At 43.7% G+C, this 16,167-nt stretch overlaps 1 protein-coding gene across 1 annotated transcript; it reads right to left on the bottom strand.

The window, feature by feature from the left end:
• Nucleotides 1-1,911: 1,911 nt before the first annotated feature.
• On the bottom strand, nucleotides 1,912-16,154 carry LOC308672293 (CCN family member 2-like; the record flags this gene model as incomplete). The annotated part of the gene is made up of 6 exons (XM_081335100.1): nucleotides 15,895-16,154; nucleotides 11,864-12,043; nucleotides 9,446-9,659; nucleotides 6,393-6,635; nucleotides 4,126-4,355; nucleotides 1,912-2,223 (listed from the first exon to the last, which is right to left on the bottom strand). Exons 2-6 carry the CDS (start codon nucleotides 11,927-11,929, stop codon nucleotides 1,912-1,914), a joined length of 1,065 nt encoding a protein of 354 aa, XP_081191226.1. The 5' UTR covers nucleotides 11,930-12,043; nucleotides 15,895-16,154.
• Between the last annotated feature and the right edge of the window lie 13 nt (nucleotides 16,155-16,167).

A 16,167-nucleotide genomic window follows, 5' to 3' on the forward strand; every position in this document is an offset into this window, starting at 1 on the left:
GTCTGCTGAGATCCCCTTGGTGTTTCTAGGAATTTACAACAGATGCTTGTTCCCCAGGCTGTGTATGGGATGCAGATGGTTGCAAATAAACCTGTGCAAACCACGCAGAATCCACTTTGTATTTGTTGATTCAATCCAGCCATGTGGATCAGCTTGAAAAAATGATCCAATTTGAAAAGATCTCAATACTCTCATCTTGAGGTGCAGCAAGCACAGTTATCCTGAACTGACCCATCTGAATCATGAACTGAGATTCTAAATAGAGAAGAAAAACATCAAGAAGGAAATAAAAATACACACAATGGAAGGATGGATGGTGAAGTTAATGGAGTTAGCAGAAATGACTTCTGTTAAAAAAATGGTTTTGTCTAACTTCACTTCTGCATGTTTTCAGATGTTTTGCTTGAAACTGAAAAAAAATGAAATTTTAACCTCAGGATTTGATGATTACAACTGTTTATGACTACAGAAGTACTGTGCTATGGTTTACTCTAGTTCAAAGCATCATTATATTTCATGCTTGTATCTTTATCAAAGAAAGTTGGAAGTTACTTTTTTCTATACTTTTTTCCCACTTCTCATCTGCACCCCTCGTTTTGCTTTTTCTGGCTGTATTTTATACTTTTAGAAAATTCAATAAAGTTGTATTAAAAGGGATAAATAAAAGTGATCCATAGCAAAAAGTGTTCATTATAATTAATTATATAAAGGCTAGGGGTGGGGGACAGTAAATTAATTATCAATATTTGAAAGGGCAATGAACCAAAGAGTTATTAGAGATACTCAGGGGTGGAAATGCAGGAGGTAATTACATCCTGCAAACAATCCATAGGCAATAGCAGCACTAACAGTTTAAGCAAGCTATTTCTTCGGTTTCACCTTAACGGATTTGTACATATGGGAAAGGGAAAAAAGAATGAAAGGAAAATTACTGTGGTAAGAAAACCTAGAAAGCTGAGAAGTGGTAGCAATGGAAGGAAACTAATCAAGGATGGAAACTAACCAAGGAGAGAAGCAACCTCAAGCGGAGGAGAAATTTCCCGACCGTTAGAACAATTAATCAGTGGAATGACATGCCTCTTGAAGTTGTGGGTGCTCCAACACTGGAGGTTTTTAAGAAGAGATTGCACAACCGTTTGTTTGAAATGGTCTAGAGTTTCTTGCCTGAGCAGGGGGGTGAACTAGAAGACCTCCAAGGTCCCTTCCAACTTTGTTCTTCCATTATTCTGAAAGCTAAGACTCTCTGGATCAATTTTATGAATGACTGTGTGATCACTAAGAACAAACGTCATCGGAAATCACTTCAAGACTGCAATGCACATCTTCCAATAGCCTGATGAAGGAATCCACTGCAGAGATGTAGGCTGTCCAAATCAGTGCTTTTCAGCAGATCAGGCATTCTGTAGGATCAAACCTTTTTACATATGCATATCGTTCAAGATTTTCCAAATCTCTCGTTGCCACTAGCTTCTGAATATGTTTCTTCACTAGCTTCTGAACATATTTCTGCATGCTTGTTCAACATCTGCAGCAAGAGGACACTAGGCCATTGTGAGCTAACATTTTTCTGAAGGGCTTCATTGTGCATGACCAAGATTATGTGAAGGAAAGAGCTGATGATAGGCATTCATATAGCACAACTGCTAGTATAGAATTCAGCAACCAAATGTAGATAGGACACATCAATGTGCTTTCCATACTTCATAGGGGAAAGAACATGGAATCTGGGTCTTCAGAGAAGATTGGGTTGGGGGTTGGTGGAGAATCAAGTAGATTAGCCCTTAGAATGCAGCACGCCAGATATACGTTACTCATCTCTGGACGTGAAGCCTCTCGGATCATTTGTGATCAGCAAATACATCTTTAGATACATTCAATCTGCTGGGCTTAGAGTGGGGGCAGGATCCAGCATTACTGATTCTTTAGTTTGAAGTGGTCCCCTACCATTGACCGGTGGTAACTGGCCAGAAAGACATCATTATCTGCAGGACAGTCATAGTGGCAAGAGCAAGACTTGATGAACATCATTTTTTGAACAAACGACTCTCCCTCGGGGCACCGAAATTCCACTTTCACTGTGGTGGTGATACGTGGCGTACAGCAGCGATTGTCCGTGCAGCTGCCACAGAATGTGGGCCAATAGGAGTGGATGCTGGTGCAGCTGGTGAACTGAAAGTGGATTGCCTCGCGAGATTTAGGGTTTCGCAGGCACCTCTTCCCTTTCTGAAAAGAAATTAAAAACAGATATGGGTCAGCTTGGATGGGGTCTGAGTTATCCCGGCCTTTTTCAACCTGATGGTTATCATACCATCCAAACTGTCATATGTGACTTTGCATCAGAAGAAGGAGAGAAGGATTGAGCTGTGATTCCAGGCAGATCCAACTGTGAGGACCTAGGCTCTGGTACCAGAGATGATCAGGTGAAAGCCGGACCTTTTAGTTTAAGGGACAACGCTTTACAGCAATTGAGTGGAAAAACAATGTGTGTGAGAATCTGGCCTTGTGTTTTTCCATCTGCGGATTTTAAGCTGCCTTTCTGGAAACATCAACTGTCTTGCCTGGACTACCACGTCTATATTCAAACTTTGGCTGGAACTGGGACCATCAACACTAATTTCAGCTCCAGATAACGAACAGCTTTGTGAAATCTTTCTGGGTATGTAACACATGTTGTCAGGATTTCAACTGCAAAAAATCATAAAATGTCTGGAGGATGGTGATCTACACTCAGTGGTGAAGTTTACACATTTTCAATTGGCCTTGATTGAGAAGCAGTGTTTTAAGGTTTTAGACCAGACATGTCAAACTCGCGACTTCATGTGACGTCGTGCGACGTATCGGAACTTTTTCCCCATTGCTGGCAATGGGGTGGACGCGGTTTCCTGGTGATGCATCCGGCCTGCAGGCCGGCAGTTTGACACCCCTGTGTTAGACAGATGCTAAAACAACAATTTTCACAGTTAATTTAAAACAAACCTGTATTCCTATATGGAGCTCTCCAAGGTTCTGAAAATGCTTTATTTTACAGTACCAGAAACCAGAAATGCCTTGACTATTGTAAACTACCTGTCCTTAGTTGGGATCTTTGAACCACTCAACCAGTTCAGCCATGTTATGGGTTTATCACGAGAATAACATCTACACCATAACACTGTTATCTTGAACTAATAAGAGGAAAAGCAGGGCATAAATATGAAAAATACAATTCAAAGCACATTTTCTCTCAGCTCAGTTTTCTAGTTACAAAATGTTTATTATGCAAAAAACCCATCATCCTCTGCAGGATCTTTCAGAATGTATAACTACAAAAAATCTAAAACATACTAAGACGTGAGCTCCAGCTTCCTTTTTGCTGGAGATGCTGGACAGAATTTGTGAAGGAAGTTTTAATCTGGAAACTGCAATGGCTGGACTGAGGGGCCTTGATAACCTCTTCCAATTGATCTAATTAAAATGAATACAACAGGTACAATTCAACCCAAGGCTGTTGCCCCCCTCTCATTCCAAGAGATGACTAAGACCTTGGCCAAACCATTCACCAAGTCCTAAAGGGATGTGTCCTCTGAAAATCAATAGGGTTCATCAGGTGCCTGGGATGACCAATCAATTGGGCCTTTATTCTTATGCTAGGGAGCAAACATGGAGATATGATAAAGTCCAGAATGATGAGTATTTTATTACAGGCTAACTAGGCTTTAAGCAGAAGCAGCCTGAGGTAGGCCCACTGAGGATCAGACAACCAGGTAGTGGGGTTCAGCCCAGAGAGTTGAAAAGCAAAATTAGTACTAGATACCGCCTTGTCTTTTGTCATATGTCCCTCCCTCTGCCCATGACTATCAAGATGCCACTGCTGGCCCCTTCCCCCATCAAACCAACCCCGCCCATATTCTGCCATTTTTCCCCCAGGTCCAAGAAAGCCATCCAGCTCCTCCCTGTAATGCACAATCAGATATATTTGCCACCTCAATGAAAATTAGTTCAATTCAGCCTATTAATCTCAGGAGATTCTTGACATAAATTATCCAGCTTCTTTCAATCATTTCTGGTCCCGCCAACTGTCCTCCCATCCCCTTGAAGAAGTTGATATCTGACACTTGCACCCACTTCACTCAATTTCCACTGTACCTTGATGCTCCTGTCCAGAGAGGCATTGCAGAATCGAACCAAGCACAGCCTGCTCTCCTTCTCCAATTGGCACTGAGGGTTGTCATTGGTAACACGGGAAGAGATGCCCATCCCACAAGTCTTAGAACAGGCACTCCATTCAGTGGTCTGCACCAAGCAGTTCACCTGAAGGTTATTCAGTGTGGACTTAAGCTTTAACTCATGCTTCTCGGCAAGTTTGTTCCTGTAAACTGAGATGGGCAAAAAGAACTTCCATGAGCAAATTCTAAAAATTAAAAGTAAAAGAGATGTGATTTCTTTTTCACACAGCTTGCCTTAACCTCATTCATCCATTTGGCCAAGCTGTGGCAGCCTGAAACATCTGAAAGGCACCAAGCTGAAGAAGACTGATTTAAAGACTTGACTTTCATTGAATTAAATCCACACTGGCTTCATCTCATCCTGCAATAATGCACCATATTGGAGGGGGTGAATATTTTTTTAAAAATCCACTTTATGGCCAAGAGGAACAGCATTAGAAATTAGTTACACATATGGGAGATTGGCCACTTACAGAGGAATTTTAAAGGATTGTCCAGCAAGAGACAGATACTGAAATATCTCTTTCTGAAAAGTCATTGAGATTGCTGGCGACAATGTTGTTCTACTCCAAAATTTTTAATGTCTATTATTAGTCTCAGAGGCTCTCTTCTCATTACACCAATTCACTAGATTAAGTACAAGAGATGTGGTAGGGTTTTCGCAGTGGTGGCACCAATATACAGAAATGTCATGTTTAAATCACTAAACAGCGTGTGTGCCTGAATTACTTCTGTCTGTTCTGCTCTTGTTTGAAAACAGGACTAGTTCACGCATCACACTAAGCTTTCATCTGTCACCCATGTTTTAAGGAGTAAATAAAAAAGGTAAAGGTTCCCCCGCACATGTGTGCTAGTCGTTTCCAACTCTAGGGGCCGGTGCTTATCTCCGTTTCAAAGCCGAAGAGCCAGCGCTTGTCCGATGATGTCTCCGTGGTCATGTGGCCGGCATGACTAGACGCCAAAGGCGCACGGAACGCTGTTACCTTCCCACCGTAGTGGTCCCTATTTTTCTACTTGCATTTTTTACGTGCTTTCGAACTGCTAGGTTGGCAGAAGCTGGGACGAGTAACAGGCGCTCACTCTGCTACACGGCACTCGGGATTTGACCCGCCAAACTGCTTCTTCAACCCAAAGCAAGAGTCTCTTAAGGTTTCTTTCAACAAAATTATTGGAAGGGAAGAAAATAAAATTAGAGAAATCTTAGCAGCTGGGACGTTTTCATTTTCAGGACTCAATTCAATAGCTAATTAAGGCTTCTTTTTCCCGTCTTTGTTAAAATCTCTGAACTGATGAGAAAGCTATTCTCTTGACTGTAAAGAGAAGAATATCTGGGTGGTCAGGTTGTAAATCTATGTCATGCTCTGGACGTATCAATGCAACTCAACGGAGTCCATTAAACCAAATCCAAGCAAATCACATTATACTGTATACATTAACATGGTGTATGAATTCAGCCAAGAGTTTACATAACTTTCTGACTGATGATCCTTCCCTTTTCTCTGTTGTCTAGTGGACTCCTTTTTTTTAAAGAAGAGTCTGGACAACCATTTGTCTGAAATGGTATAGGGTTTCCTGCCTGAGCAGGGGGGTGGACTAGATGACCTCCAGTGTCCCTTCCAACATAATAATAATAATAATAATAATAATAATAATAATAATAATAATAATAATAATAATAATAATAATAATAAGAAGAAGAAGAAGAAGAAGAAGAAGAAGAAGAAGAAGAAGAAGAAGAAGAAGAAGAAGAAGAAGAAGAAGAAGAAGAAGAAGAAGAAAAAACAACTTTTGGACAGCTCTGCTTGTTCTTGAAGAGCTCTTTTCATTTGCCCTTTTCTTCTTTTTTGGAAGAGGGTGGGCAGGCTCCTGGCTCTGTTTCAAGATTTTGTTTTAAGGTTGTTCAACGACGCAGGTTTCCTTCAACATTGCCCAGCCCTGACAAATACCGTAGTTCTGCACAGGAAGCGGCCACTCTATAACTTCTTATGATCCTCTCCCTTCTACCAGTCCTAAGTGCATAAAACAATCTCATTCTCCTCTTCCTCAAGACTGTTTGGGCTTCCCTGGCTTTCTCTTGACCCTTCATCCAAGGTGAGTTCAACAGAGCCATAAGATCTACCTTGATTCAGCAATTACAGTGCCTCCTCTCGGTCCCTGTTCATAGTTCTCCCCTCTCGCCAGCCGTACCTTTCTTGTCAGGGGTCTTTCGACGGCTTCCTTCACACACCCACTCTTCGCAACACTTGTTCTGTGCTTTTACCCAGCGGTGGAAGGGACAATCGGGGGGAGGGAGACGTGCCCCACCAGCGCAAAGGGGCGTGCAGCCAATGGACCCATCCATGCAGATACACTGCAGCTGACAACTGGGCTGGAAGCTCTCTCCGTTTAGATAGGTTTTGCCCATCACGACACAGGAGGAACCTTCATGAGCTGGAGAAGGAACACAAAGGGATGTGTGAGCAGGGAGATTAACACAGAATGCGTGTATAGTGCACACAAGCAATCACCACACTTACACTGGGTAGCGTTAAACAGAATGGAAAGCTCTGAGTATTTTATTATAAATACAGCCATATTTTCTATAAAAGCAGTAGAATGTCAGCAAATCCATCCTTAATAGCAGGACGTGGTTCTTTGGTTTTAGACAGTTTAATCGTTTTTTTCCTCCCTTCTTTTTCTCTGCTTTCATTTTCATTACAATCCAGTGAGTATTCTTAGGTCTGTAACCTTTGGTATTTTCCAATCAAATGGCATGACATTTCCGGTGTATTAGTCCCCAGCTTGCCAAATTCCATGTCAAAGGGTAGCCATTTTTAGTATACTGTACTAAAGGATGGACACGCAGACTGCCACTTATCCAAACAAAATAAAACTTACAATTTTATTAATGTTCTCTCTTTTTGGCTACTCTTCATGACCTTTGAATGAACTAAAGTTCTCCTTCTTCCATGCCAAATAATGCTCCCACTGCAGAGCAATAAAAACAAAAATAGATGCATTTCCATTCATTCAAATTCCCATTGATTGGAAATGAATGAATACTTGCTTTAGTTTGGTTTGGTTCATTTGGAGTTTTTCCCCCCCCTCTGAACAGAATGCATACACACTAAAGTCTTTTAAAAGAGATTAATCTTGAAACATAGAATTATGGCTTTGTAAAACCAATGAAACGGGAAGTGTATTGAACAGTATTCCCCAACTGGCGTAATTTTGAGCTATTGGACTTCAACTCCCAGAATCCCCCAGGCAGCATAGACACTGCTAAGAATTCTGGGAGTTGAAGTCTATATAACTTAAGATTGTCCATGCTGGGAAATACTGTTGTAGATCATATCTAGAAACAACATAAAAAATTATTTCAGCCCATTATCCATCTCAGCACAGGGAGTCCTCGATTTACAACAGTTCAGTTTAGTGACCATTCAAAGTTGCAACAGCAGTAGAAAAAGTAACTTATGACCGTTTTTCATAAACGACCGTTGCAGCATCACATGATCAAAATTCACAGATTTGGCAAATGGTTCATATTATGACGTTTGCAGGGTCCCAGGGTCAGGTAATCACCTTTTGTGACCTTCTGACAAGCAAAGTCGGTGGGGAAGCCAGATTCACTTCACAACCCGGGGTTAAGTTAACAACTGCAGTGATTCACTTAGCAACTGTGACAGGAAATGTTGTAAAGTGGGGCAAAACTCACTTAACAACATAAATCTTGGGCTCAGTGGCGGTCAAGGACTACCTGTAAACTGGACAATGCTTTTGCCCTTAAAGTGCAGATGAAATCTATCTTCTTATAACCGAAGCCCACCAAAGAACAAGCTTTTTGTAGCCTCAGAGTATTGGGGAGGGTCACTTAAAACCATTAGATCCAATTCTCTGCAGGAATCCAAATCAAAGCATCCAATCTTGACCTGCAAAACATTACCGAAAGGAACCCACCAAACCACCCCCCCACCGTTGGCTCCACTAAACTGATGTTAAGAAGCTTTTTCTGATGTTCAGAAAGAATCTGCCATTCTGTAAATTAAGAACATTATTTGGCCCTATGTCTTGGGGTGATCCAGAAGACATTTCTTCTGTGCAATATTCTTTCAGGGGACTTGAAAAATGCTATCATATTTTGCCTTCTATTGTATTCCCATTTTTCAAAGCTAGGCACAGCCAATTCTTCTTCTTCTTCTTTTTTTAATGTTTTATTGATTTTCTAATGTTACATTTAAGCATTTAAAAAGCGATGCGGCGGCTGAGTTAATCAATAATTCAGTGACCTACAAGTATCTTCAGTACAAGTCTCAAACTACCACATTAAATATTTCCTCTCTTTTTCCCTTAGTATTTACTGTCTCGTGTTTAATCCCATTCTTGTTATATCAATTAAATAAAAATAACATTCTTACCTTTATCAATAATTTTTAGCTTATACATATCCTGCTTATTTTAACATTCAGTCTTTATAGACCAGACATGTCAAACACAAGGCCCGGGGGCTGGATCCGGCCCGCGAAATGGTTTCATGTGGCCCATGAAGCCATCCTGGAAACAGTGAGGGAACAGCCCCCACTGCCTTGGCCCTGGCCCAGAGACCCTCCTTCTGCCAGAGACCCTCAGATCTGTCCCACTCCTGCCCAGGCCCCCATAGGCACCCTTGATGCGAACGATGTAGAGCTGGCCACGCCCACCCAGCAGGCCATACACACTCTAGCCACGCCCACCCAGCAGGCCATACACACTCTAGCCACGCCCACCCAGCAGGCCATACGCACTTTAGCCATGCCCACCCTGGCCATACCCACCCGGCCCCTTGAGGGCAACCGCAATGCTGATGCGGCCCTTAATGAAATTGAGTTTGACACCCCTGTTATAGACAATCAATGTCCTAATTAGTTTTTGGCACAGCCAATTCTTCACTCTCTCCTCCTTTGCCATAGTCTGCCTGCCTGCCCCCCCCCCGCAATCTCTCTCATCTAACACAACAACAAATAAAAAGAGCAAAACAAAACTCTTCCCACTAGGTGCCAGACCAGCCATACTATTGAGTCCTGATTCAACCCTGTCCTGGCCAAAAGCTTGGGGGGAAAGGCCACATCTTCAATCGTTCCCTTTCTTCATTGCTATTCCACACTGGTCCCCAGAAAGGGGGAAGTTGGGGGACCAGCACAGAAATGGGGTGGAACAATCGCTATCCGTGACGTGCAAATTAGGCTCTTGTAAAAGGAGAAGAACAGGAGCAAACTACTCACCTAAGCAGATGCCTCCGTCTTTCTGGGTTTTGGAAAAGTCACAGTGGAGCCCTTTGTGGGGATCACAAGGTTCCTGCAGCGAACACAGCTCCCCAAGCTGCCAGGAACATACCTTGCAGCAACCACAGCCATCTAGCGAAAGGCTGTTGCCAAGAGGGCAGGGGGGACTCTGTGCGGGACATTGGCAAGGGTAGGAACATGCCTGAGATGCCACCTGGAAAAGAGACAGAGACCCAGCAGTGCATGAGTAACAGTGAGCTCAAATCTTTTTTCTTTTTCTTTTTCTTAAAATGTCACTCAGATACTGGCATAGCAATTCCTGGGTGGCAGGTGGCTACAATAAGAAAGTAAGAGGTAGAAGAGATGGGACTCCCAGATAGCCACATGAAACATCCAAATAGTGTTGTGAGAAGATCAGAAGATCTGGATGTTCACCCAGGTCTCCAATTAGGGTGGTTGGGACTTTTATCGGCTATATTTGGGGTCTGGGTGCTCTTAGTTGGACTCGCCATCTTTTCTTCTTCTTTAATGATGATGATGATGATGATATTGGAAGGGACCTTGGAAGTCATCTAGTCCAACCCCCTGCTCAGGCAGGAAACCCTATACCATTTCAGACAAATGGCTATCCAGTCTCTTCTTAAAAACTTCCAGTGTTGGAGCATTCACCGCTTCTGGAGGCAGGTTGTTCCACTGATTAATTGTTCTGTCAGGAAATTTCTCCTTAGTTCTTGGTTGCTTCTCTCCTTGATTAGTTTCCCTCCGTTGCTTCTTGTCCTGCCTTCAGGTGCTTTGGAGAATAGCTTGACTCCCTCTTCTTTGTGGCAACCCCTGAGATATTGGAATATTGCTATCATATCACCTCTTTTGGGTCCAACTTCTGTGTTCTATAATGCTCTAGTCCAGGGGTCCCCAACTCCCAGTCCGTGGACCAATACCGGGCCGCGGCATGCCAGCAACCAGTCTGTACAAACAAGCAAAGCCCCATCCCCGGGATGCAGGCAGCACCCAAAACCATGCACCCTCCGGTCCACAGAAACATCGCTCTCCATGGAACCGGTCCCTGGTGCCCAAAATGTTGGAGACCTCTGCTCTAGTCTCACTTGCTCAGTCTACAAGGTGTAATAGGATTGACAAGGTCAATGTGAACTTTTCAGGGTGGGAAAATTAGCCACGTCAATGTTCTTCCTGCTCCGTATGACTTCATTACTGTCCAAATGTGTAAGAGAATCCAGCTCCATCTCTGCAGTCTTAGTTGCAACCACCACACACACACACACACACACACACACACAAACACACACACACACCCTTGCATCAGGTCAGTGAAGCAGACCAATCTCACCTCAGGGAATGAACTAACATCTCATCCCTGGCAAGGACCAACTGATGATTCTCATAGACACATTTGAGGGAATTAGTTGAAGAATGGGCTATGAAGGGCAGCACATGTTTGGAAGCAGCAGTGGATTTCTGAGATTCCAAGACTTTTGAGTGAAATAAACACACATAGTTTTCTGCCCACATCAAAGTTGAACAACATGGACTAGTTGTAAGGAGGCTTCCTAGACTCCTCACCCTCTAAGCTTGGGATGTACAATCTTAGCAACTTTAAGTCTTGTGGACTTCAACTCCCAGAATTTCCCAGCCAGCATGGCTGGCTGGGGAATTCTGGGAGTTGAAGTCCACAAGGTTGGACACCTCTGCCCTAAGCACCTGAAGACTTGTTTTCTTCTTCATAGTAAGACACCCTGCATTGTTGATGATGCTATTATAAAAAAACAATGCCATGACAATAACAACAATAATAGCATATTTCTTGAATTTATATTCCACATTGGGGGGAGTTTGGTTGATCAAGACGGCTTGGGCAGGGATCAATTTCCATTAAAAAAAAGCCTACCATTACGCTTTGCTCCTTCTTCATAAGGACATAAACAACACTTTGCTGGATTGGACTCCTGGCCCATTTCATCCAGCTGTCTGTTCTCACAGTGGCCAATCAACTGCACACAGAAGCCCACAAGTCTCCTAGCAGATGTCCTTCAGAAGCAATCACAGCAAGACTAATAGCCACAGGTTCCCAGAACTTCCATGTATTGGTCTAGCACTTTTTTTGAAGCCAGCCAAGCTGGTCGCCAGCACCACATCTCATCATATCCAAGAAATGGAGATTCTCAATCATCCAGGTCATAGTTGTCTCAAAAGTGTCCAAGAAACTTCATCAGTTCACAACTGATGAATTTCACAACTTCACAACTGATGGAAGTTTCTTGGATGAGAAATGAAACATTTTGTTCTTCTTCCTCAAGGGGAAAAAAGAAACCCAGTCCAGTTGCCTTTCAAAATAGCACTTTTGAGAAGTCTACACCCTCCCATTTCCATTGCTATATCTTCATAGAAATATACAGTACATACCCATCCAGGTATGAGGGCCAATGAAAAGAAGGTCAGAATAATGATTGGCCCAGAGTTGTCAAACATCCTGAACTTCCTGCTCTGGGCATCCCTCTCTGTTGCCTTCTGAACAGTAATGAACTCAAACTCATCTTTAAATAGACCTCCGAGAGAAGGCTGGGTCTTCAACTGAGTGACAATCTGGAAGACAGCCAAACATTGAGCACAGGAGATATTTTTTTCTGAACTCCAGAGAATTCTTACTACTGGCGGAACTTGGCATGTACACATAGCACCACATATATGCAGGAGGGAGAGGAAAGAGAGATCAACTTCGCTTGCCAAATCTAACTCACTTACCAACCATGTTGCTTAGCCACAGAAAGTTTGGACTCAGTTGTGGTTGTAAGTCAAGGATTACCTTTATATAGAGAAAAAAAGGAATGGACATAGAAGAATGGATGTCCCATCCAGTTTTGGCCCTCTTCCCCACTATCTCTCCTTGCCCTGCACATCCCTTCACATAGCCTGGAAGAACTTGTCCCTGGGAGAATGGCATGCTACCTTAATAGAGAAAGATTGTCATCTCTGCATAAGAACCAGAGTCACTTCTCATGCTGGGGTCTTGAGGTTTGGGGCAACCAAGTCTCAGAATACCAAGCTAACACCCAGAAGGAATGGGAGTGCTGGCAGGGGATGATGGGGTTTGCAGCCTAGTACATCTGAGGAAGCTTGTTGGAGCGCAGCTGATCTAAAGCAGAGGTTTCCAACTTTTTTGTTTTGGCGGCCCAGTGGGAGAGGGAGGGGCAGGCACCTTACACATATATGCACAAACGTGAATATGGCCACACGTGCACACGCATTTACAAACAGGCTGCGAGCATGTGCACCATGCAAATGGGACTGCGAGCATGCATGCAAGGCTCTCAGCTATGGTGGTGCCTGTGTGAGGCTTGTGGTGCTGCCACCTCCAGGCTCCTGGCGATGCTACCACCAGCACGATCACGCCATGGCCCACAGCACTGCCACTCCGGTGCGACGCTCGCGCTGCCACCCCCATGCGAGGCTCACACCGTAGCCCACAGTGATGCTGCCCCTGGCACAAGGACTGCGCCGCCACCCCTGGGCGAGGCTTGCGCAGCAGCCTGGAGCAATGCCGCCCCCTGGCGTGAGGATCGTGCCGCCTCCCCCGCGTGAGGATCTCACCGCGGCCCACCTGCCACTTGCAGCGCTGCTGCCATCCTTGCAATACTAGCGGGGCTGCTGCTGCCCACACAACACTTGTGGCAATGGTGGTATGGGGGGGTGAGCACACACACACATGTGTGCACTGCCCAGCTTCTCATGCAGCCCGGCGGCCAAGAGGCCACGGCCCGGTAGTGGGCTGCGGCCCATAGATTGGGGACCTCAGATCTAAAGCACTGGATCCTCAACAGCCAAGCAATATCTAAAAAGGATCATTTAAATGAACCCTGGGAACAACCAAAAGCCAACTGCTGCCATATGGATACCTTCTCTGCCAAACTAGCAAAGGGATCAGGTTGCAGGAGGACTGGCAGATAATACCACCACAATTGTTTGAGATACAAATACAAAAGTGCCAACACCACCATCTGCTTTGAATGAAAGCTGAATAAAAGAAAAGGGAGAGAGAGTGGACGGGGGAGGAAGAAGCCGGTTCATTGATTCTCTTTCAAAAGAAGTTCAAGAAAGATGTAAATATAGTCCAGACAGATGTAAATATAGTCCAGACTCTCCTCTTCTCCCTGACCTTTCCACTGATTTTTTCTGTGTTGTTTTAACACTAGTTGTTTTGCAGAATATTTGCAGGATACAGTATTTGTCCCTTTGACTTTCTTTTAAAACAGGGGTAGGGAACTATGGCTCTTTTATGACTTGTGGATTTCAACACCCAGGCAATTGAAGTCCACAAGTCATAAAAGGGCCATAGTTCTCCACCTGTGACTTATAAGAAGGCAGATCAAGGAGAATACAACCCATATGACACTAGCCATGGGGCAGAGTTTCTCCATCTTGGCAACCTTGAGATATGTGGACTTCAGTTCCCAGAATTCCCCAGCCAGCCATGCTAATCATTTCCAAAAACGGTCAAGGAAAGAAAAATATTTGGCCCAGTACTTTACAAGACCCCTGTCTTGGATGTGAGGGTGAAAGGTGGAGACAGCTCATAAAAGTTTATAGCTTTTGATTACATGCTGTAATGGGAAATGGTGCCATTTTCTCTCTAAGTCCATTCCCACCATTGCTATCAGAATTTTCCATTTTTGACATTTTATTTTATGGCTGTAAACCGATCCACTCTGAAGAGATCAGCTTCAATGGTGGTTTTTTAAAATGAAAAAACCTCCAGCAACTGAAACTTAAGAAGTAAAATCTGTTTCCACAGTCATTAAGACAATCTCCTCCCTGCCCCTAGGCACAAGAATGCAGAGATTCACCCAGTCTGTTTATTAGTCTAAGAGCAGTACAAAAAATGTGTCTGTGAGTGGTCTGCAAGCAAGCAATCTTAAAAATTCAAGTAATTAACATTCGGAAAAGATTAAAGTATATTTATAAGACAAGCTGACTAGGACCCACAAAGGAATTCCAAAACAACAATCTGTGTCTAGGTTAAAGGTGAGGTGGTACCTGTAATTACAAGAGCCAGTTTTTTGAACTGGTTAAGGCATTAGGCTAGAAACCTGGAGATGTGAGTTCTAGTCCCACATGAGGCCGGTTCATTGATTCTCTTTCAAAAGTTCAAGAAAGATGTAAATATAGTCCAGACAGATGTACCGGTAAATATAATCCAGATGGAGGACTCTCATCTTTTCCCTGACCTTTCCACTGATTTTCTCTGTTGTTTGGCTGAGGAATTCTGGGAGTTGAAGTCCCCCAGTCATAAAAGGGCCAAGTTTGAAGACCCCTAGTCAAGGCGTATCTGGCCAATAAACCCAATTTCTTCCTAAATATATTAGAGATGGGTTGCAATGTATTTTGCAGAGATACCAGTAAAAAATACATTCTGAAGACTAGAAGACATCCAAGGTCCCTTCCAGCCCTTGGATTCTGAAAGGAATAGATTATTATTCAGAAATTTCTAATGAGTCTAAAGATCGATAGAAGAAGCCACCTGAAAGTCATAAACTCTGACAAGTAAATTTCATACAAATAAGAAAAGCAGAAGTTGTAGCTAACCTAAACCACAAGCAGAGGGAATACAGAGGAAATACAGCAGAGCATTGTTAACAGAAAATTAGTTGGTGATAGATAGGATGTGTACAAAAGGGGCTTCTTGGAACATGGGAGGGACAGTGGTTTTAGGCAGCCCGGAGTAGTTTTCGGATGATTAGGGAAGGGGCGTTGAGTGCGATAGGGGAGGGGGGAATCTGCGTCCGGAGCAGGATATAAAAATGTGTCAAACAGCTCTTGGAGGTGTGACTGAACTCCTGTGTGTGTGTTTCAGTTCACCAAGCCTTTGCAAACGCTTCTTTTTAAATAAAACTTTGTTGCTGGAATTCCAAGTGAGTTTGTTTGTTTTGGGATATTGAGCCAGGTTCCAAACAATTCTATGGCAAATTGTAAAGGATGGTTTCAAAGTGATGCAAACACAGTCGTACAACCAGCTAAGATATAATATTGTGGATTAGATTGGATTGAGTGATTGGACTGGATTCATTGAACAATTTAATCTACAAATTTACTCTCTTGAGTGGTCTATAATACTGTGAAAGGTAGAAGGAAAGAGCAGAAAAGAACCAATAAAGGAGAATATTTGTAGCTCAGATTTGAAATGATGAGGTCCTCGGTGCTCTCTGAACTTGGTTGTTTTCTTGCAGTCCAGGGGGGGGGGTGTCTTCAAACCTGGCCCTTTTATGACTGGTGGACTTCAACTCACAGAATTCCTGAACCAGGCACGCTGGCTGAGGAATTCTGGGAGTTGAAGTCCCCCACTCATAAAAGGGCCAAATTTGAAGACCCCCGTTGCAGACCTTTCATTACCCAAACTAGGTAACATTATCAGTGCTAGTTTGGGTAATAAAACAACCTACCTCAGACGACTTCTTCTTCTTCTTCTTCTTCTTCTTCTTCTTCTTCTTCTTCTTCTCTTAGCTGACAGTACTTACCCTCGGATCCCACCATGGAGAAAGGCGCTAGGTCAACCAAGCTTCGGGGCAAGAGGGAATTCCCTTAACCCCTTGAACCCGCCCGCCGAGCCCCTTTCCCACCACGCCGGGCCACCCGGCTGCGAGCGGCCCCACCGAGCCCTCAGGCCGGCTAAGAAGGCAAAAAAAGAGCTGAGCCGAGCCGGTCCCCGAAGCACA

The sequence above is a fragment of the Vipera berus genome (assembly GCF_964194415.1).
Source record: "Vipera berus genome assembly, chromosome: 9".
Lineage (NCBI taxonomy): Eukaryota > Metazoa > Chordata > Lepidosauria > Squamata > Viperidae > Vipera > Vipera berus.